At 35.8% G+C, this 22,751-nt stretch overlaps 1 protein-coding gene across 1 annotated transcript in view; it reads right to left on the bottom strand.

The window, feature by feature from the left end:
- ZNF385D (zinc finger protein 385D) overlaps positions 1–22,751 on the bottom strand; it is a 902,334-nt gene that overhangs the window by 676,269 nt on the left and 203,314 nt on the right. The window contains exon 2 of the mRNA XM_043595510.1: positions 261–479. Coding sequence (XP_043451445.1) covers positions 261–479 — 219 coding nt within the window. The remainder of the gene's footprint in view (positions 1–260; positions 480–22,751) is intronic.

A 22,751-nucleotide genomic window follows, 5' to 3' on the forward strand; every position in this document is an offset into this window, starting at 1 on the left:
ATATCAAATAAATACCTTGCAGGGTCATGATCACAATCCTAATGCAATTAAACATATACAACAAAGAAAAGTTCCTCTTTTCATCCAAAACACTGTGAAAGATTATTTATTTTAATGTAGTATGCCAATCAAGCTTTTATGTAATGTTCTATCTTGGTTTTAAAAATAGATTAACCCACTCTTTTATCTTTATATCTGCAGGTACACAAATAACTTAAGTCGGCGATGTAAAATGAAGAATATATTTTAGAAAAACTTACCATTGTCATTTTTCAGCATCCCATTGCTCAGTTGTTTTAATCTCTTTTGATGTGATTTGCCATTGTAGTGGATTTGTGCTTGAGCTGCAGAATTCAGCTGAATGTTACAAACGTTGCACAAAGTGAAATTGGTGTGTTTCTTTTCTCTTTCTGGTTTTTCTTCAAAGTCATCAGGTAAAAATTCAGCCTCACTCTCTCCATCTTGTGCACTTGTAAAATCTAGGGGTGCAAAGAAATTAATTTATGGATAGGCTGACCAAGACTTCTGGATTCTTTCACAGTACTGAATGGGTTAGCAAATGAGCACTGTTCTCGATAATAAGAATTCACATTTTTAACTTTCTCCCGTTTCAGTAGGTTATTTTCATACCAGCTAAAAGTGGATAGCTTCTTTAATGGAATATAAATGACAAATATTTCACTTTGTTTTTTCTATGTCAGATAGTGTGTTAAATGTCCGACAAGGGTTTAGCAGGCGTGACCTCATTCAATTATCCTAACAACGGAATAGGCACTATAGATTTTCCTATTTCATAGCTGAGGAAACTAAGGTTTAAATCAGTTAAATAACTTGTCCAGGGTCACAGAGCAAATAAATGGTATAGGTGGGATAAGCATTCCGTTTTATTAATCTCCAAAACACAAATTATTTGTCATCTTGTTCTCTAGCATATGTTTGAGTACTGGGTATTTCCCTTTAGACTCAACTAAATAACAGTCTCTGATTTTTATATTCCTTGCCAGTTATGTAAAGTCACATATGGATGGATACATCCTATACAAACAAAAATGCTCAAACTGTTTCAATACCTAAAATTGTATATTTTACACCCGGAACACAAAAGAAATTTTGAATACCCAAGATATCTTCATAAACAGAGGGTGCAAAAAAGTGTAACTTATTAAAGGATTACAATGGAATATATTATTTTTGGACAAATATATGCTTTGTATACTCAAATCCAAGAGAAAAGGGCCACTGACAATCCCAGGACCTCTGGCCTTATGATGGTAACAATTAACCACTGCAATACATATTTTACTATTCGTTTACAAATTACTTAAAACAATGGCTCCTTTCTAAAATTTTTCTGTGCTTTCACTACATGGGACTCTGAATAACTCTTATGACTCAGATTTGACTTCTCCATTCTAATTTTCCAGATTCTTCAAAGATTTATTTTACTCTCTTTGAAAATATTGGCAGAGGAAAACAATTATTTTAACATCCACTTTTTAAGAATTTTATATAATGTTTATTTTTGTATATAATGTATATAATGTTTATTTTTGAGAGAGAGAGAGACAGAGCCTGCGTTGGGGAGGGGCAGAGAGTGAGGGAGTCACAGAATTTGAAGCAGGCTCCAGGCACAGAGCTGTCAGCACAGAGCCTGACGTGTGGCTTGAACTCACCAACTGTGAGATCATAACCTGAACTGAAGCCGGAGCTGGGCGACTAAGCCACCCAGGCACCCCGATATGCATTTGTTAATTGCCCACTGTGTGGCAGGCACTCTCCTAGGTGCTGGAGATAAACTGATATGCAAGAGGAGGATGGTCCTTATCATTATTCAAGTTACTAATAATGATAAGAAGGTCATGTGTTTTGGCATCAGGCAAATGAGATAACAAATGCCAAGATTATTTGAACAATCAAAATTGATCTGCTAAATCAAGCCAAATACCTAATACTTGAAACTTAAAGGATTTTCAAGTATCTAGTTTCCAAAAGAAGTAAAAGATTTTAAGTATATAATCCATGCTTTTGGGGGGAACTCATTTACTTAAAAATATGTTAATCTTATTGTAAAAAGGAAGTTTCATCTTGCTTACTCAGGCAGCCCCTATTACATAATACTAAGTATACAATTTAAGTGGTCATTTTTAAAAGAAAATAGATTTTGTGAAATGATTACATAATTTTAGTTAAAGCAAAACATATACTAAACATATCAGATTTTCTTATTTTTTTAAATGTTTATTTATTTAAGGGAGAGAAAGATTGTGAGCAGAGGAGGGACAGAGAGTGAAGGAGAGACAGAATCCCAAGCAGGCTGCATGCTGTCAGCCCAGAAACCCAAATGGGATTCAATCCCATGATATGTGATCATGACCTGAGCTGAAATCAAGAGTCGGACGCTTAACCAACTGAACCACCCAGGCACCCCTAGCTTTTCTTATTTTATATATATATAAAATTGCTTTATATATATATATATATATATATATATATATATATAAAATTTATATATATATAAAAATTGCTTTATATATATATAAAGCAATTTAAGTGTCTACCCCAGGTTGTATTCAGATTGTTTCAAAACTGTTTTTTCTAGAGCTGATTTATATTTTTACAGTCTTTTATCTCAAATATATAATCAAGTAATGAAAAAAATTAAATATACGATGGTATATGTAATTACTGTGATATCGTGTAGCCAATAAAGCAGATTGGAAAAATGTACAACATGGGAAATTCTATCTAATTAAGAAAACACACACATGTAAATTTACGTGTATGTTCATAACTATGTAAAACACAAATAAGACTTAGAATAAATGCAAGTAGTTGCTGATTACGATGGTGAAATTAGCGTTGTTTTTTTCCTTCATCTTTTCCATATTTTCAAAATTTTACATAATGACCACTGACTACATTTATTATTTACAAAAAAAAAAAAAAAAATCAATGTACTTGAAAGAAATAAGCCAAAAAAAAAAAAAAAAAGAAGGAATCTGTATCCTACTAGATGAATGGTAGGTTTGTCAGAACTAGGCCAAACAATACATGAGCTCCTCTGACACATGATTTTTAATAAATATATGCATTTGTTTGGAAGGAAAACTTTTCTTCCTTGATTCACATTTCCACCTTGACCCATAAAATAAGAATGTCTGCCAACAATTTATTAGAGGGAAACACTGGATAAGAAATTTTCTACCAAGGCTACGAGATTTATTTGCTTACACATAAGAGGTTCACAGATCACAAGAGAAAGTGAAGACTTTGTCACCAGTGTCAACAATTTTGCACCGGGAAGGGGAGAGGCAAGGATAACAACTCGTAAATGAAATAGAAAGTAAGATATATTAACCATGTGGCATGAACACTAGAAAAAAGGAAATCCCAAATAAATTCTCATGCTTGGGGTGTGATATCACAAAACATTTATAGAATCTGCGAGAAAATAGCAATGATTCAAATGGCACTCTCTATCATAGGAGGCAATATGCATAACTAATTTTTACTCCTAATATAGTAAAAGCACTTCTGGAAGGGAAATTTTGCTCATTTGAGTTTCATTGAGAAAAATTTCAGTGGTCATACATATGCTTTATGCAACTAGCTTGGAACCCAAAGGATTTTATCAATTCATCCATTGTTTTCCCACCTAACCTCTGTCCATGAAGACACTACGAAAGTCTGTGGCTTAATACAATAATGTGAATCTAGATTGTACCATGTGATAGCTTTAAGGATTAGAATTACCCTGGGGATGATCAGTATAGGAATTAGTCAACTGCTTGTGTGTGTGTTTTAAATTTTGTAGACATAGAGTTTAAATTAATCCTATGATTCATAGACATAAAAGATAGGGTACTTAAGAGAATTCATCTTTGGTAAGCCATATGAGACAATGCATCTGAGCATAACTTGAAAAAAAAGTGGAAACAATACTTTTCTGGGAGGTAGGAGGGTTCCTGATGTTGATTTATAGTACATTGTTAACCCACTTGAGAACCTTCTGAGGTAGAAGCTGGTATGCACCACTTGTACCAAAGCACCAGCTTTTGGTGTCAAGACTGCCCTGAAAAGTGCTGATCTTTTCTTCCCTACACCACCCCCAGGGTGACAGTCCGTAACCCTGGTGCACCCAATGTTTAGTGTAACCCAACTTATTAATAACCAAAAGTTGGAGAATGGACACAAGAGCCAAATGAAGGAGCTCCCAGTGACCAAAGTTGGAACAACTAAATATTGTATTATTGGATTACATCCCAAAGTATAGAGTATTTCATATTCTAAGTATATAATGAGTACCCACTGATGAGTAAATACTGATATTAATAAGTAAATCGGGAAGAAGATGTAAACCCCCTATAAAGAAGTAATCCAAGTAATTTAAATAGTTATCCTCTCCCAGGGGGGGACGGAATATAACTCTATATGCCTTAAGTGTAGGCTATACTTAGTAACTTGCTTCCAAATAATAGAGTACAGAAAGAGGAAAAAAGTACAGTGGAGAAAATTGACAACCACTACCTGAGCAATGTAATCAAGGCTAACAGCAGTGATAAGTCAGGGTGACAGCAAGTATCTTTGATATGACACGTTGAGAATGGTATTTCACCTCTGCATATCCTCTTCACAAAAATACATAACCAAGTCCAAGCATGAGAAAATTTCAGACAATAACAAAATGCAAGACATTCTACAAAAATACCTGACCCTTACTCCTGAAAACTGTCAAGGTCATCAAAAATAAGGAAAGTTTGAGAAATCATCACACCCTAGAGGAGCCAAGGGAAATAGGAAAACTTAAGGAAAGGTGGTATCCTGGATGGGGTCCAGGAAGAGAGTAATAATACTGGCTAATAATAATAATAATAAAATCTAAATAAAGCATGGAGTTTCATTAATATTAATGTATTATTATTAGTCCATTAGTTGTGACAAATCACCCATACTAATCTGTCAATAATGAAAGAAACTGGGTGGGTGGGGTATATAGGAACTCTACTAACTTGGCAACTTTTCGACAAAATTAAAACTATTTTAGGAGTGCCTGGGTGATTCAGTCGGTTAAGCATCCAACTTTGGCTCAGGTCATGATCTTGCAGTTTGTGGGTTTGAGCCCAACGTCAGGCTCTGTGCTGACAGCTCAGAACCTGGAGCCTGTTTTGGACTCTGTGTCTCCCTCTCTTTCTGCCACTCCCCAGTTCACATTTTGTGTGTCTCTCTCTCTCAAAAATAAATAAGCATTAAAAATACAAAACTAAAACTATTTTAAAATAAAAATATTATTTATTATAGATTGGGAATAGGTCAGGGACCTACTTTTTTTTTTTTTTGGTCTCTCTCCTTGATGCATAAAACAGGAATTTCTTTAGAATTATGGTAGTCTGGGAAGGAACTAAGAAAGAAGCTTCTCTTCTTTTATGCATCCCTTGTTCATTTATCTCCAAGCATGAAGTGTGATTGGGAGGGTGAGGGAAAGGATCAAGGCCTCATGTATGGCCCACCATCACGACTCTGTATTTCAAATTCACTCAAAATTACATTCTCTTATCTTCTCAGCTACCATGTGTGAACTTAAAGTGTAAAGGCTTCACATCCCTGAATGAAAGGCCCATATGACTGCATGATTGGGGAGGTAAGTGCAATTCAGACAGGAAAGTCTGGGAAATCCAACACGGATCATGGTTCCAAGCCATTTTCTCTAATTCAATTTGCCTATTAAATAACTAACCAACCAGGTGCCTGGGTGGCTTAATAGATTGAGCATCCGACTCTTGATTTTGGCTCATAATTCCAGGGTTGTGGGATTGAGCCCACCTGCTTAAAATTTTCTTTCTCTCTCCCTCTGCCCTTCCCCCCTGCTTGTGCTCTATCTAAAATAATATTAAAAGAATAACCAACTAACCCTTAAATGAAAAATTTAACACACCTTAACCTTAACTGAGGCCTTTTGTCTATTTACGATTAGTTCAATCAAAATTAAGAATGAGCTATTTGCACGCACGCTTGCGCATACACACACACACACACACACACAGAGTGTTATCCAACCTATCTCCTAATTAAGAATTCCAAAAGTCCATTTTTGGTTAGTATTTAAACTCTACCACAACAATCAACAACCATTAATATAAAATTAGAAGCATTTACAGGAGTGTATATTATTTGATGAACAAACCTAATTTAATTGAGTGGAAAACTTTCTCTAAAGATGATGTCAGTGTTTTGTTTCAAAGTTAACAAGCAAGGTTCCATTCTCTTGCCCATGATTGCCTTTATCTCTTATTCTTGGATCTGCTACCTTATCAAAATGACAAGCCTTTAAACTCTTCAAGAAACTTAAGGTTCTAAATAATATCAAGTGACAGGAGATGACATCTGCCAACAGGCAGTTTAGAGCACAATAAACCATACTTTAAAAAGGGTTTTACAAATGACCTATAAAATCATACAATAGTAAATGGCATCAATAAACTAAACTAAAATATTATTGGTTTTTCAGTGGCTTCTCCTGTCATAGAATATTTTTTAAATGAAACAGATAGGGACTTATAAATATCGAACACATTTAGCACAGACCTGCTTCCATAAATAGTGACACAACCAAATACCAAACACTAAAAATCCCCTTAGAAACTTAGGTATGACCATATATCTAGCAATTATTTGTCATTTAGGTGAAAATAAATAAAAATATGATCTATAGATATGCCATGGTGATACAAATGATAAATAATGTAACAGCTAGCTACTAAAAAAAATAAAACTCCCAAGTTCAATTGATAAGCAGCTTTAATTCTTTGAGTTTTGATAATACTTATACATGGACAACAAGTGATAAATTTTGCCTATTTCTTCAAAATCAATTTCTTTGAGGAAATAAAAGTAAAGGTCTAAATATTGTTCAAATGTAAGATAAAGTTTGTTTTAAATTTTTTTTTATTTTTTAAGCTTATTTATTTTTGAGAGAGAGAGCGAGCGAGAGAGAGTCAGTGATGCAGGAGGGGCAGAGAGAGAAGGAGACAGAAAATCTCAAGCATATTTTGCACCATCAGTGCAGAGCCAGCCCAATGACCTCACAAACTGCGAGATCATAATCTGAGCCAAAGTCAAGAGTAAGACGCGTAACTGACTGAGCCCCCAGGTACCCAAAAAAATTATCATACTGAAAAGAAGAACCTACTGATATTAAATTCCTAAAAAGTTTATTACACTTCAAAAAGTTTTCTCAATTGCTTTACCATGAAAAAAAAGAAAAGTGCTTTTGGGTGAGGACATGTAATTCTAGACCATTTCCCTGAAAAGAAATTGTACTTTGTACAATCTGTACAAATTCTTATAGAGTTCGTAGATCATTCTGTATAACTAATTGACTGGCTCAATAAAAAATAGAAGCTAAAAAATATAACAAATACTTCATCATTATTTGTGAGAATATGATCTTACAACTGCAACTGTAAGACATCATTCTGAAGAAACCTTTCAAAGGTCATGTTAAAAATTAGAGAAAAGATGTGAAGATCTTGAATAAGTATTCATGAAGCAAAATACTTAGAAAAATAATACTATGCTACTGCTATATGACTGGACCGTGATTACTTGGAATAAAATTTCCAGAGACAATATTATAAATGGATTTTAAAAACCCTCATTTAATTTGAAATAACTTTGAAAAAAAAAAAAGAACAGCCATGAGGTACCTGAAAGCTGATTCTAGCAATGACAAACATTGTTATCAAAGTTTTCAATAAAGTTGCTTCTTGAAATTAGGATCAAATATGAACCATAATAAGTAAATACTTTAAAATCTAATCCTCTGGCACAAAAACAGACACATAGACCAAGGGAATAGAATAGAAACCCCAGAACTAGACCCACAAACATATGGCCAACTCATCTTTGACAAAGCAGGAAAGAACATCCAATGGAGAAAAGACAGTCTCTTTAACAAATGGTGCTGGGAGAACTGGACAGCAACATGCAGAAGGTTGAAACTAGACCACTTTCTCACACCATTCACAAAAATAAACTCAAAATGGATAAAGGACCTGAATGTGAGACAGCAAACCATCAAAACCTTAGAGGAGAAAGCAGGAAAAGACCTCTCTGACCTCAGCCGTAGCAATCTCTTACTCGACACATCCCCAAAGGCAAGGGAATTAAAAGCAAAAGTGAATTACTGGGACCTTATGAAGATAAAAAGCTTCTGCACAGCAAAGGAAACAACCAACAAAACTAAAAGGCAACCAACGGAATGGGAAAAGATATTCGCAAATGACATATCGGACAAAGGGCTAGTATCCAAAATCTATAAAGAGCTCACCAAACTCCACACCCGAAAAACAAATAACCCAGTGAAGAAATAGGCAGAAAACATGAATAGACACTTCTCTAAAGAAGACATACGGATGGCCAACAGGCACATGAAAAGATGTTCAGCGTCGCTCCTTATCAGGGAAATACAAATCAAAACCACACTCAGGTATCACCTCACGCCAGTCAGAGTGGCCAAAATGAACAAATCAGGGAACTATAGATGCTGGAGAGGATGTGGAGAAACGGGAACCCTCTTGCACTGTTGGTGGGAATGCAAACAGGTGCAGCCACTCTGGAAAGCAGTGTGGAGGTTCCTCAGAAAATTAAAAATAGACCTACCCTATGACCCAGCAATAGCACTGCTAGGAATTTATCCAAGGGATACAGGAGTACTGATGCATAGGGTATCAATACTTGTACCCCAATATTCATAGCAGCACTCTCAACAATAGCCAAATTATGGAAAGAGCCTAAATGTCCATCAACTGATGAATGGATAAAGAAATTGTGGTTTATATACACAACGGAGTACTACGTGGCAATGAGAAAAAATGAAACATGGCCTTTTGTAGCAACGTGGATGGAACTGGAGAGTGTGATGCTAGGTGAAATAAGCCATACAGAGAAAGACAGATACCATATGGTTTCACTCTTATGTGGATCCCGAGAAACTTAACAGGAACCCATGGGGGAGGGGAAGGAAAAAAAAAAAAGAGGTTAGAGTGGGAGACAGCCAAAGCATAAGAGACTGTTAAAAACTGAGAACAAACTGAGGGTTGATAGGGGGTGGGAGGGAGGAGAGGGTGGGTGATGGGTATTGAGGAGGGCACCTTTTGGGATGAGCACTGGGTGTTGTATGGAAACCAATTTGACAATAAATTTCATATACTAAAAAAAAAATAAAATAAAATCTAATCCTCAATCTTGAAATTTATGAAAGAAAATTGGCCATTATTTTCTTGGTAGAGAAAATGAGGGATTAACTTTTAGTCAACATTTCCTTGAATTGGGATTTAAATGGCATAAGTTACATCTCTACTTATATAGATACAGGTATTCCAAATGAGCTGCAAGAAATCAAATGAATTCAATAGTCAAGTTTCCTCTGCTTTCAGGACTAATTTTTAAAGTATTGTATTTTACTGTAATGGTTAAATATTAAAGATGTACATTATATGCATAACAGATAAACTACATTTCTAGCATTTCACCTTTGAGAAAATTATAGATCACAGTATTCTTCTACATTTCAATATCAAAGTTGTGAATAGTCTACAATTAGTGCTATAAAGTACCAACACAAGAACAATTTTGCATTGATCTCATTCCCCACTAGAGAGCAGTATGAATTTAAAATTAAATCTACAGTATCGAGATTCCCATAACACTAGGCATAAAAATAGCATTACTGTAATTTTGGAAATATATAATACATCCACACATATTCATATATACAATATTTAGCTTTAGTGGCATGCAATATATACACAGTATATCTAATTAATTCCACATAAATTCACCAAAACCTAGCTCCAAAAATCAGGCAAAATAATCTAGAGGAATGGCACAGAAAAGGAGACAATCTAAATCAATAGAATCATCATATGTTACTATAAGTTCTCTATTAATGAGCAGCAACTGTTTTATATAGTTTTCTGATTTAAGTATCACTGTGGAGCTTTAAAAATGAGTACACTTTAATTAGCATTATCTTACCTTTATGATAGGCAAATGATATTATAGAAGATTACATGAGACAAGTCAAGGTTAATGGATTATTATTTCAATTACAGTTTTTATTACATCATGGCATTAAACCAAGTTTGTCAGTTTCAAGAAGATTATGGTTTTCACAAGGTTAAGGAAGGCTTACTAAATATTCAAGGATTCACATGCAGAAATTAAACTGGGAATGTCAGGATAAGATACAGAATGAAACTTTTAAATATATTCCTTTCTCTTTCTCAGGCAGTGGGCTTTTAGAATTGTAAACTCAGCATCAGCCATTTCTATTTTGAGGACTCAGATAAAGAAAATTCTACCTTATTCTTAAAGTGACTAGAATGAAATCATGACTAGAATCTCTGAGACCAAACAAGAGCTCATAGTTTAACCTCAAAAATGAAAACAAAGGCAATTCTTATTTTTTTATAAAAGGCATTCTATTCAAACCTATTTTCTGTAGTTGGATGTATCTCCAATTCCAATGTAATTAATGTCATCCCTTAAAGTTTCAAGGTCCTATGAAGAAACTTCATTACTATATTTTTTACAAATAAGACACAGATATTTTCCTATATTCTGACCTTTTTTTTTTTTTTTTTTTTTTTTTTTTTTTTTTTTTTAGGAATTCTTCGTAAATCAGTCATGACTTCAGGGCAAAACCCGGCCCTCTGGATTTATGCCACCCAGTATCTCCGCTATGCTCTCAGGGTAATTGAGGCTGGATTATGAGCCATGCTCTTGAGTTCTCAGGATGTATGTTTTTATGATACTATTTTAAATACGAACCCTGTTCCCTTGAGAATGAACCAAATATCTTAGCTTTCATTTGTATCCTGCTTTGCATCTAAAACAGCTTATATAAAACTTAAAGAGTAGTTTGCCCCAGAAAAACTTCTGAAGACCTAAATTAGAGAGAGATTGTTTGGGCTTATATCTGGCAAAAAATTCTGCAAGGGAAGGAAGGAGGAAACCAGAAGCTCACTGAAAAGTGATTCGACATATTTATTAAAGCACCTCCTTTGTGTATACCATTCCTTTAAGCACCTGGGAGAGTAGCACACCCACAAAGCAAACATTCTAGTCTTCTGCAAGTTTGAGAGAGGGTGAAAATGTAGGTTATATTGACTTGAGGATGACTTAACGATCGGTTACATGCTAAGGGAAGAGTAAAACTGTGGTATTTATTGCAGTTAAGATTTAGGTTTGCAAATTCTGCAGTTGGATGCTTGAGCTGTTCATTTAAGAAACAGCTTTATTTATTTTAAGAGACAGCTCTTATTCATGCTTTAAGTCCCAGGATTTTCTTTTTCTTTTTTTCTTCATGGACTCTATATTCTGAAAATACATTTTGAGGGCACCTGGGTGGCTCAGTCGGTTAAGTGCCGACTTCAGCTCAGGTCATGATCTCATGGTCCGTGAGTTCAAGCCCCGCATCAGGCTCTGTGCAGACAGCTCAGAGCGTGGAGCCTGCTTTGGATTCTGTGCCTCCCTCTCTCTCCACCCCTCCCCAGCTTATACTCTGTCTCTCTCTCTCTCCCTGTCTCAAAATTAAATTTAAAAACTTTTAAAAAATTAAAAAGGGGCGCCTGGGTGGCGCAGTCGGTTAGGCGTCCGACTTCAGCCAGGTCACGATCTCGCGGTCCGGGAGGTCGAGCCCCGCGTCAGGCTCTGGGCTGATGGCTCAGAGCCTGGAGCCTGTTTCCGATTCTGTGTCTCCCTCTCTCTCTGCCCCTCCCCCGTTCATGCTCTGTCTCTCTCTGTCCCAAAAATAAATAAACGTTGAAAAAAAATTTTTTTTTAAAAATTAAAAAAAAACAGTTTGATATTTTTGGGATTTAGGCTATTGTTCGTGCCTAGTTTTTTTATAATATGGACTTTCTTGTGATATGCATGCAGTTTTACCATAACCATTCTTATTAATGACATAATCACTTAGCTCAATGTTTCCTTTCACACACGCCCACCCTGGTATCAGAGGATTAGGGGAGATACTACTGATAATTCAGAATATCTACAGACTACATAAAAATATTTTCTCGTATCAAGAGAGAGTTCCCCGAAAAGATATGTGCATTCCAACTGTGGCAGACAATGCTCTAAGATAGCCCCCATGATACCTAACTCATAGTAATCAGACCTCTGCATAGTCTACTCCCCTGCAGTGTAGGCAGAACCCATAACTTGCTTCCCACCAATAGAACATGGTAGAGGTGATGGGATGTATGTAATTATAAAGGCATTATTATGTTATGTGAGAGGAGATGTATCTCCCATTATATGAACAGAAACTTTCTTTCCCTTGCTAGCTTTGAAAAAGCAAGCTGCCAAGTAATGAGCTTCCCTATGGACAGGTCCACTTGGCAAGGAACTTAGGGTAGTCTCTGGCCAACAGCCATAAAGAAACTGAGGTCCTCATAAGCAGCTGAATGGTACCAACAAACACATGAGTGAGGACGTGGTTTCTTCTCCAGTCCAACCTTAGATGAGACCACAGCTTTGGCTGATGTCTTGGTAACCAACTTCTAGAAACCAAAAGGAATCAAAAGGTCTGTCACGACTTCCCTTAATCAGCTTTCTTCTTCATTATTTCAGGTAGCCATTAGCCCTGTGCTCTCAGATGATATGTTTTGTTTAGAGCTGTTTGCTCCAAAACTCTTAAGCCCTCACCCACACAATGTAATTGGTATGTCACTGGATTATTTACTCTGGGTAAGAGTATTTCAACCAGCCAATCAGAGACACCTTATGTTTCACCTTTCCCTTTTGGTCATCAGCTGCAAGCTTGCAGAGGACCCAGAGAACCTAGCTGAACAATGGCTGGACTCTTGATGCTCAGAAGCTATGAGGTAATAAATCTGAGCTGTTTTAAGCTCTTCAGCTCACAGCAATAGATAACTAATACATCAACTAACTCTTCTGTATTAATTAATAGTAACATTAGGAACTAACCCAAATTTCCAAGGAATTAAGAAAAACTTCCACAAGCTTTTAAAAAAATGGTTTAAGTCATATCTTTCTTAAATGCTTCCATTTAAGACATCCCAGCTATCTGATCCCCCATACATATAAAACATATTTGAGTAAAACAAATAGAAAAATAAATAATTTCCCCCACAAAGATCTAAGTGACCTGATGTACATCCATGACAGACATCATTAATTAATTATGACAATCTTCCAGAGTCTGGATTTGGTTTCACACACTCAACACATCAATGTAGGGATCCACAAATTGTTCATATCTGCCATATAAAATGAAAGTGTATTTGCAATACAAAATACATTGATTAATGTATCACTGTCAACCCTAGAGAGTAGTAGAAATCGATTTAAAAATAAGATAAAACTTGGGGCGCCTGGGCGGCGCAGTCGGTTAGGCGTCCGACTTCAGCCAGGTCACGATCTCGTGGTGCGTGAGTTCGAGCCCCGCGTCAGGCTCTGGGCTGATGGCTCAGAGCCTGGAGCCTGTTTCCGATTCTGTGTCTCCCTCTCTCTGCCCCTCCCCCGTTCATGCTCTGTCTCTCTCTGTCCCAAAAATAAATAAACGTTGAAAAAAAAATTAAAAAAAAATAAGATAAAACTAAAAACAGTTTTATAAAATAAGCTGAAACTACATAGTTTTATTTTGGTACCATTTAACATATTTTTTCCATTATCAGAATAAGCTTGAAGACTGTTAAGTTTGTAGAATTCAAGAATTCTACACCCAGTAAAAATAATCCATGTTTTAAATGACTTGGTTAAATTGTGGTAGTTGTTGTAAATAAAAAGTTATGTATAGGTGGTAAATTTGAAACAAAACATAGCTATACACATAAACAGAAGGTGTTCTTTTTGTGTCTAAGAGATTAGTACAGATTTCATTATATTCATGTTTCTCAGATGCATGATATTCGGATTTAAGCTCCAAATAGAGACATGATTAATATGAATACAGGTCTAAGAAGAGATGTGAAAATCCATTAAATATTAGATAGTGGATTCATAAATTTAAATTATAACAAATTAGTTTTCTTTGACCTAAAAAAGACAAAGAAGAATCTTAATAAGTCTTAAAATATATAAAGGAATATTATTAAATTGAAGGTGGTTTTCAGCTTCTGTCCATTTCTCTTAATGAAAGAATAATAATACATGACTTTAAACTACAGCATGAATAATTTAGGCTATATATAATACTATCATTAAGAAAGAAAGTTCTTTGGTTGGTGTTTTTCTTTTCTTTTCATTTTTTAATAGGCTTTTATTCATCCAGGATGGTTAAAATTAAATCCTTTTAAAGATAAAAAGATGGATTCTGCTCTTTTCAAGTGTTCTGACCTCCAGAGAATGAAAAGTTTCACTAACAAAGATTCTTTATGAAATGGAAATTTTCTTATAAAAGTATATTTATATCCTACCATTAATATATATTTTTCATTAAACAATTTTTAGTAGGCAAATAAATTATAATTCCCTTTGTATGTTATTGTTTTAAATGTTTATTTATTTTGAGAGACAGCGTGCAAACCCGCGCATCGCAAATGGGGGAGGGGTAGAGAGAGAAGGAGAGAGAGAATCCCAAACAGATCTCACCAATCCTGAGATCATGACCTGAGCGGAAATGAAGAGTCAGATGCTTAACCAACTGAGCAAGCTAGATACCCCTTGGATGTTGCTTTAAAATAAATAAATAAATAAATAAATAAATAAATAAATAAATAAATAAATAAATAAAGTTTATTCTTTTTTTTTTATTTTTTTAACGTTTATATTTATTTTTGAGACAGAGAGAGATGGAGCATGAACGGGGGAGGGGCAGAGAGAGAGGGAGACACAGAATCGTAAGCAGGCTCCAGGCTCTGAGCCGTCAGCCCAGAGCCTGACGCGGGGCTCGAACTCACAGACCGCGAGATCGTGACCTGAGCTGAAGTCGGACGCTTAACCAACTGAGCCACCCAGGAGCCCCAAAGTTTATTTATTCTTGAGAGGTATTCTTGAGAGAGAAAGAGAGAGAGTGAGTGAGATGGGGACACACAGAGAGAGAGAGAGAGAGAGAGAGAGAGAGAGAGACAGAGAAAGGAGACAGAATATCCAAAGTGGTCTCTGTGCTGTCACACAAACACCGATGTGGGCCTTGAACCCATGAACTAGATCATGGCCTAAGCCATAGTCATAAGCTCAACAGAGTGAGACACCCAGGTACCCTGAATGTTGCTTTTTAATTGAAATGGTATTTAGCAAACGCTTCTTGGCCTTTTGGCAAGGAAATTTAACAAAATGTTGGGTCTTAGGGCTATGAGTGATTTTTTTTTTTCACTTTCTCTGTAGCTTGAGATTTTTCTTTAACTCAGCTTTCATATTTAAGACATATGGGGTACAAAACCACACATTTCAATGTGTCAGTAGTTGGATTTTACCTAAGTATCAACTCTAATTCTCTGGTAAATCCAAAGATCACTTGGAAGAGTTCTCAACATGAATTTACAGTGTAAGGGGCAAGGCTCATCAAAGTGTGCTGATCCTAACATTTTGCGGGTGTGTGAAACCATCACCCCTCTGGCTCTGTGTCCACATTTGTAGAATGAAGGAGGTGGGCAATTGATCTCTGTTCCCTTCTTTTTGATCTAGTTATTTATTTTTGAGGGGAGGGGGGAGCACATGACAGTGAGTGAAGGGAGGAGCAGAGTGCATGGGAGAGACAGAATCCTAAACAGGCTCCATGCTCAGCATGGACCCCAACCTGGAGTTCGACTCCATGACCCTGGGACCATAACCTGAGTTGAAATCAAGAGTTGGACACTCAACCCACCAAGCCGCCTAGGCACCCCAGACCCCTGTTCCCTTCTGATGATACCAAAAGGTCGTCAAGTGACACTTTGTATTCACGCTCATGTATCCATTATAGACCTTGCTGCAACACTGTGTTTTGCCTTTAGAATAAATTTTTTAATCTGATATTTGTTTTGACTTTAAGAGTTAATAAACGATTTTCACATATATTTTCTCAACTAATTTTCCTCTAATCGTGCCAGATCTCAAATCTTCAGCAATGGATGTGTTAATTGATGAGACTACTGCTTTTGCTTTTGCGCACCAAAGAAAACCATCAACAAAGCAAAAAGACAATCTACTGAAAGGGGGAAGAGACGTGGAAATGATACATCCAATAAGGGGTTGATATTCAAACTATATAAAGAACTCATACAACTCAACAACAAAAAACAATCTGATTAAAAAATGGGCATAGGACCTGAATAGACGTTCTTCCAAAAACATACAAAGGGCCAACAGACACATAAAAATCATCAGGAAAATGTAAATCAGAACCACAACGAGATATCACCTCACACCTGTGAGAATGGCTAAAATCAGGAAAAAAATAAACAAGTGTGGGTGAGGATGTGGAGAAAAAGGAACCCTCACGTACTGTTGGTGGGAATGTACATTAGTACAGCCACTCTGGAAAACAGTATGGCACTTCCTCAAAATATTAAAAAAAAAAAAGTAATATCATATGATCTAATAACTCTACTACTGGGTATTTACCCAGGAGAAAAAAATACTAACTGAAAACGATACATGCTTATTGCAGCATTATTTACAATAGGCAGGACATGGAAGCAACCTAAGCACTTAAAATAGATGAAAGGATAAGAAAAAGGTAGTATTTTTACACAGCGGCATACTGCACAGCCTAAAAAATAAGATTGTGCCATTTGGGACAACATGGATAGACCTATCATGCTAAGTGAAATAAGTCAGACTGACAAGGGCTAATACCATATGAAGCCAATCATATGTGAAATCTAAAAAAAAAAAAAAAAAACAAACAAATGAATACACAAACAAAAAGAGGAATCAGACCTGTAAACACAAAGAACAAACTAGTGGTTGCCCGAAGGAACAGGGCAAATGGGTGAAGGGAAGTGGGAGAAAATAGGCTTCCAGTTATGGAATGAATAAGTCATGGAAATAAAAGTCACGGCGTAAGGAATATAGCCCGTGATATTTTAAAAGTGTTGTAACAGATGATAGCTACACTTGTGATGAGTATAGCATAATGTATAAACTTGTCAAGTCACTATGTTGTACACTTGAAATTAATGTAACATTGTCAGCTATACTGAAATATTTTTTTTAATTTAAAAACAAAGACTATTGCTTCTTACTGATATATCTCAGAATTAAACTACTCAAGCAAAATCTTGATGGCCCAGGAGTCAAGAATGGCAAAGTGTATGAGAATGCCAAAAAGTTCCTTGTTCAACACTGAAGGTTTTAAAGATTTGTCATTCCATATACCTCTAATTTTTAAATTTAGAAGAGAGAAGAAACAAATCCTTTTTTTAATCCTACCTTTTGAGTTATGTTTAAATTAAAATGTTTTAGATAAACATGGCTTTCCTTTCAGAAATGTTGAAATCAGCAGATATGTTAGTATATATTGAATATTAACTATTGAATATTAACTAACTTCAGATTATATAACTGTAATTTACCAAAGGGGAGAGCGATCTAATTTACCTGATCCAAAGTGCCAGTGATGAAAATGGAAAAGGCTATGGAAATTTTAAAATGGTAAACTTGGGGAAACAAAGGTATAGAGCAACAATGAACTAGGAAAGAAACAGGGGTGCCTGGGTGGCTCAGTTGGTTGAGTGTCTGACTTTGGTTCAGGTCATGATCTTGTGGTCCATGGGTTCCAACCCCACATCAGGCTCTGTGCTGACAGCTCAGAGCCTGAAGCCTGCTTCAGATTCTGTGTTTCCCTCTATTTCTGCCCATCCCCCACTCACACTCTGTGTCTCTCTCTATCAAAAATAAACATTAAAAAAAATATGAAAAAAAGAAAAAAGAGAAATAGAATACTAAGAGAGCATTTAACCAAATGAAACATTATAGTAGAAAAATGTTTCAAGATAGTATTCTCAATCTCATACTCATTTCTAACTCAATAATCCTTATCAGTAAAACAACTGTAATTGTTGCTTTAGTGCAAGCTAGACTACAATTCTAAGTGCAAAAAGCAGGCAGAGTGATATTTTTTTTCCCTCAAATCAATTCACAAATATGTAAATATGTTGCAAAACATTCAGCATTCATGCACCCCCCCCCTTTTTTTAATGATTCCTGTCCCCATGGAAAAGCACCCTTGAAAGGGAGAGGTTAGTTATGTTATATCTGAAATCTTCCCAGGAAAGAAACAGTATTTATCACGGATTGTTTTCTCGATTGAAAGATGACTCAGCCTAAAGAACTCTCTTATTGCACAAAGATGGGACAATGGTAGAAAGCTGGCATGATAGAATATGTTTATACTAAACTCCTGCTGGCTTATTTTAATGCAACTTTTAATAATAATAATAATAATAATAATAATAATAATAGTTTGCTAAACTGGAAATAGGCCTAAATTGAGACATTCCTGGACAAAAGCTCACACTCTTTTAACAATTTCAAGACTCACTTTTACATTCCGATTGCTTAATTAAGCAAGTTTATTCAATATACACTGCAGTTAGAAAGTGAGACTTCTTTAGGAACTTGAAAAGAAGAAAAGGATCTGAAGAATTAACCTTTGAAAAGGGATACATTATGGGTTACAAAAGAGATTTGCAAAGTTACCATGGAAAGAATGCTCTCAGGCCAGCACAAACGCAGAGGAAACTTGAAGTAACTTGAACAAAGGCCACCAGATTTATGAAAAAAATACTGACGTCATGGGATTGTCAACCAGGAAAGCATGTGAAAGTCAGAGAGGCAAGGGTCCCATGGATCTAGTAATGCATTGTCCCGTGGAGACCATCCCTGTAGAAAAGAAGTGGTCTTTGGTACGACCATCTCTGTTGTGAGAGTTGTTGCAGGCTTGTGTCCTGATACCACAAAATTCTTGGTTCCTTTAATTCTCTTTGTCTTGATTATATGACCAACAAGCAATCTTTTGACTTTGATTCGTCTTTCCTTATACGTATCCAGGGGAGATGTGTATGAGGAGAGAACGAGCTGACTGTAGGAACTTGATAGGATTTCGATCCCATGGAGTAAATTCCTTCTGAATTCCTGGTGTCCTACTTCATTTTATGCTCCTGCTAGATGGACTACACCCCAGTATTCAACAAATAGCCTTGTTTAAAACACGTGCTCGGAGTAATTGGCACTAATTCCTTATTTAAAATGTGTTCATACTTAATTCGTGTTTTTAATACTAATAAAAATGTCAGGGCTTTTTAAGTGTGTGAAAAAAGACTAATAAATTGGGAATGCAGGTTGGTGCAGCCACTCTGGAAAACAGTATGGAGGTTCCTCAAAAAACTAAAAATAGAGCTACTCTACTACTAGGTATTTATTTCTCCAAGGGATACAGGGGTGCTGTTTCGAAGGGACACATGCACCCCCATGTTTATAGCAGCACTATCCACAATAGCCAAAGTATGGAAAGAGCCCAAATGTCCATCAATGGATGAATGGATAAAGAAGATGTGTATACATACACACACACACACACACACACACACACACACACACACACACAATGGAGTATTAGTCGGCAATCAAAAAGAATGAAATCTTACCGTTTGCAACTACGTGGATGGATGCAACTACGTGGAGGGTATTATGCTAAGTGAAATTAGTCAGTCAGAGAATGACAAATATCATATGACTTCACTCACATGAGGACTTTAAGAGACAAAACAGATGAACATAAGGGAAGGGAAACAAAAATAATATAAGAACAAGGAGGGGGACAAAGCATAAGACACTCATAAATATGGAGAATAAACAGAGGGTTACTGGAGGGGATGTGGGAGGAGGGATGGGCTAAATCGGTAAGGGGCACTAAGGAATCTACTCCTGAGATGATTGTTGCACTATATGCTAACTAATTTGGATGTAAATTTTAAAAACAAAATTAAAAAAAAAGACTAATAATTTAGAAACACTTTTTTCCCCCTACGTGCCATATACTGATGAAACACTTCACAAATATTAATTCATTTAATTTTTAAAACACTGCCAATGAGGGTTACATTGTATCTATCCGATAATTAACCCAAATGTATAGATGAGAAAACTGAGGCACAGCCAATAAGTAGCAGAGCTGAGTTTTGAACTCTGGCACCAGCTGTAGAGTCAGTGCCTAATGTTATCTTTAATCCATATTGTAACAAATAAGGAGATTGTACAATCTAAGACCCCTTCACATATGAAAAGGCACGTGTACATTCTTAACAAAGATACGGCCATCCTTTACTGAAGCTTCTTCCTTTCTTGGTTCAGCACCTTTTTCTAGCAGCAACGTTTAGCTGGCATCTTGTAGTCTGGGTACAGTGCAGTCATTTATTTAATTGAGATCTATTAAATAAAATGGCTATGCACTAATCAACAACATATGTTTTTCAATTAACTGATAATACATATTTATTTCTCATGCTCATGCTAAGTAATGGGGCACTTTGAGTGATTTAAAAGTATTAATGGCCATAATTAATTTATAAAAATCAACTCTTAAAATATGAAATCAACTTGGATAATAGTGATTCATTTCTCTTTTTCTCTCTCTCTCTCCACACAGAAACACACACCACACACAAGCATTCTTTTAAAATACTATATAGATATTTAATTCATTTTGTAGAAGGAATGGAGTAAGTACTGAAATCAGAAGGAAGCCCCTTTCCTCTCATGAGGAATATTTAGATATTTACATATTCTAAATAACACTTAATTTCACAGACATATGCCAATTCATAGTATTCAAACTTCTGTTTAAAGGGAAAAGTGATAACTATGGAGAGATTTGAATCAGAAGCAGGGAAACCCAAAAGGGAAAGGGAGAGAGGAAGGGAGGGATTGTAATGATATTGGGTAAATTTGGACGAATTTGTAGTTGTGAACAAACTGGTTTACATTATCTAAAGAAAGATGCTGCAGAAATACAAGTCTTTATCCTTCTCCTCACCCTCAGAAACCTTCCATTTTAAAATGTATCTTGCATGCTTCTATTCAGGGGAGGACACTAAGTCAGATTTAAATAATTCAAAATTGTTTTGCTTGGCATCTACAAAAGCAGAAGTTAACAGATAGACAGGTGACCTAAGAAGATGATTCTATATTGCCTTGTGTCCCAGTGAAAGTGTCCCATTGTCCATTAAGCAGATGCTACCTTCCAAATGATTTTAGGACATCCTAGAAAGTGAGCCCCACTTACAGAGCTATGTATACGTTCACCATCATATGCCATCTGCTATTCTTCACTAATTCTAATGCACTTTTGCCCCGATGTGCTTGCATTGTTTGGAAAATGAACACTTACCCATTATATTCAACAATAAAAATGGCCCAGTGGGTGTAATGAAGCAATAAAAACAGTATTCTTGGCAAGTGTTTCCATCACAGTTTGAGATTTTATATTGTTGCTGAGGAGTAATTTCTAAAACAGCTACTTGTGGGCAAATATATTAATAATATTCAAATATAGCAAAGTTGAGAAGCAAATCTACAAGACAGGAAATTTGAAGTTCACACTGACATTCTGTCCATGTTATGGATATTCCCTGGGCTCAGGTACCACAGCGGGTATTAATTTTATTCTGACTTGTGCCCTCTGTGGTGATAGTTACATTTATGAAGTGTAGATTTTTTGAGGATAGCTCTTTACAAATTTATTTTTTAATTCTTATATTGGTAACCTTGGTTTCATTTCAAACCAGTGAAAAGTTCTTCCTAAAGTGTCTAGAGCTAATTTCTCTAAATATATGTGTTAAAAGGATGCTGGGGCGCCTGGGTGGCTCAGTCGGTTAAGCGTCCGACTTCGGCTCAGGTCATGATCTCACAGTCCGTGAGTTCCAGCCCCACGTCGGGCTCTGGGCTGACAGCTCAGAGCCTGGAGCCTGTTTCAGATTCTGTGTCTCCCTCTCTCTCTGACCCTCCCCCGTTCATGCTCTCTCTCTGTCTCAAAAATAAAATAAAAACGTTAAAAAATTTAAAAAAAAAAGATGTTGCTGTGGTCACTGAGCATCATGTCTAGCAGTCACAAGTTCATAAAGCAATTGTTGATGAGTTTTAAATGATCAAGGTTATGTAAGTAACAATGCAACAATGGAAAAAACTCACAGGAACTATCTGAAGTAACCTGGCATTGAGGTCAAATTAAATATCGTTATATATAAAATGATCTCTATGAATTGCCTTATGCTTCTCTTGCATTCCTTCATGAAATTGCATTCTTGTGAATACATCCATCTATTTGAGATACTAAGTAATAGGACATAGATCTCAGGCTTTTTTTCTCTATATGCAGATAGCTTTACATTCTTGTAATTTGCGTGGAATTCAGCTATGTTAATAACAACAACATGACCTATTATTTTACACTGACTATTTACAAAGGATATTCTATGAAATCCTAAAATTTGTAAGAAATGTTTAAGAAATAGCCAAAATTCATATTCAAACTTGTTATTTCTCTCCGATACCAGGGATCTTTATTCATCTATAAGAAATATTCCCAATTTTAATGAAATTGGCAGTAATTATTATTCCAATTGTTGATTTAGCATATGAATTAAGTTAAGCATAGCATTCTATTTTCTTTATAAATATGAGCAGTCTAAAGCAGAAATTCTTTTCTATATTATTAATTGGGTTATGTAATTATTATTGGATGAGTTGAATATATTTTTAAACAGTGTATTATAGGGGCGCCTGGGTGGCGCAGTCGGTTA

This window comes from Prionailurus bengalensis, chromosome C2 (assembly GCF_016509475.1).
Source record: "Prionailurus bengalensis isolate Pbe53 chromosome C2, Fcat_Pben_1.1_paternal_pri, whole genome shotgun sequence".
Lineage (NCBI taxonomy): Eukaryota > Metazoa > Chordata > Mammalia > Carnivora > Felidae > Prionailurus > Prionailurus bengalensis.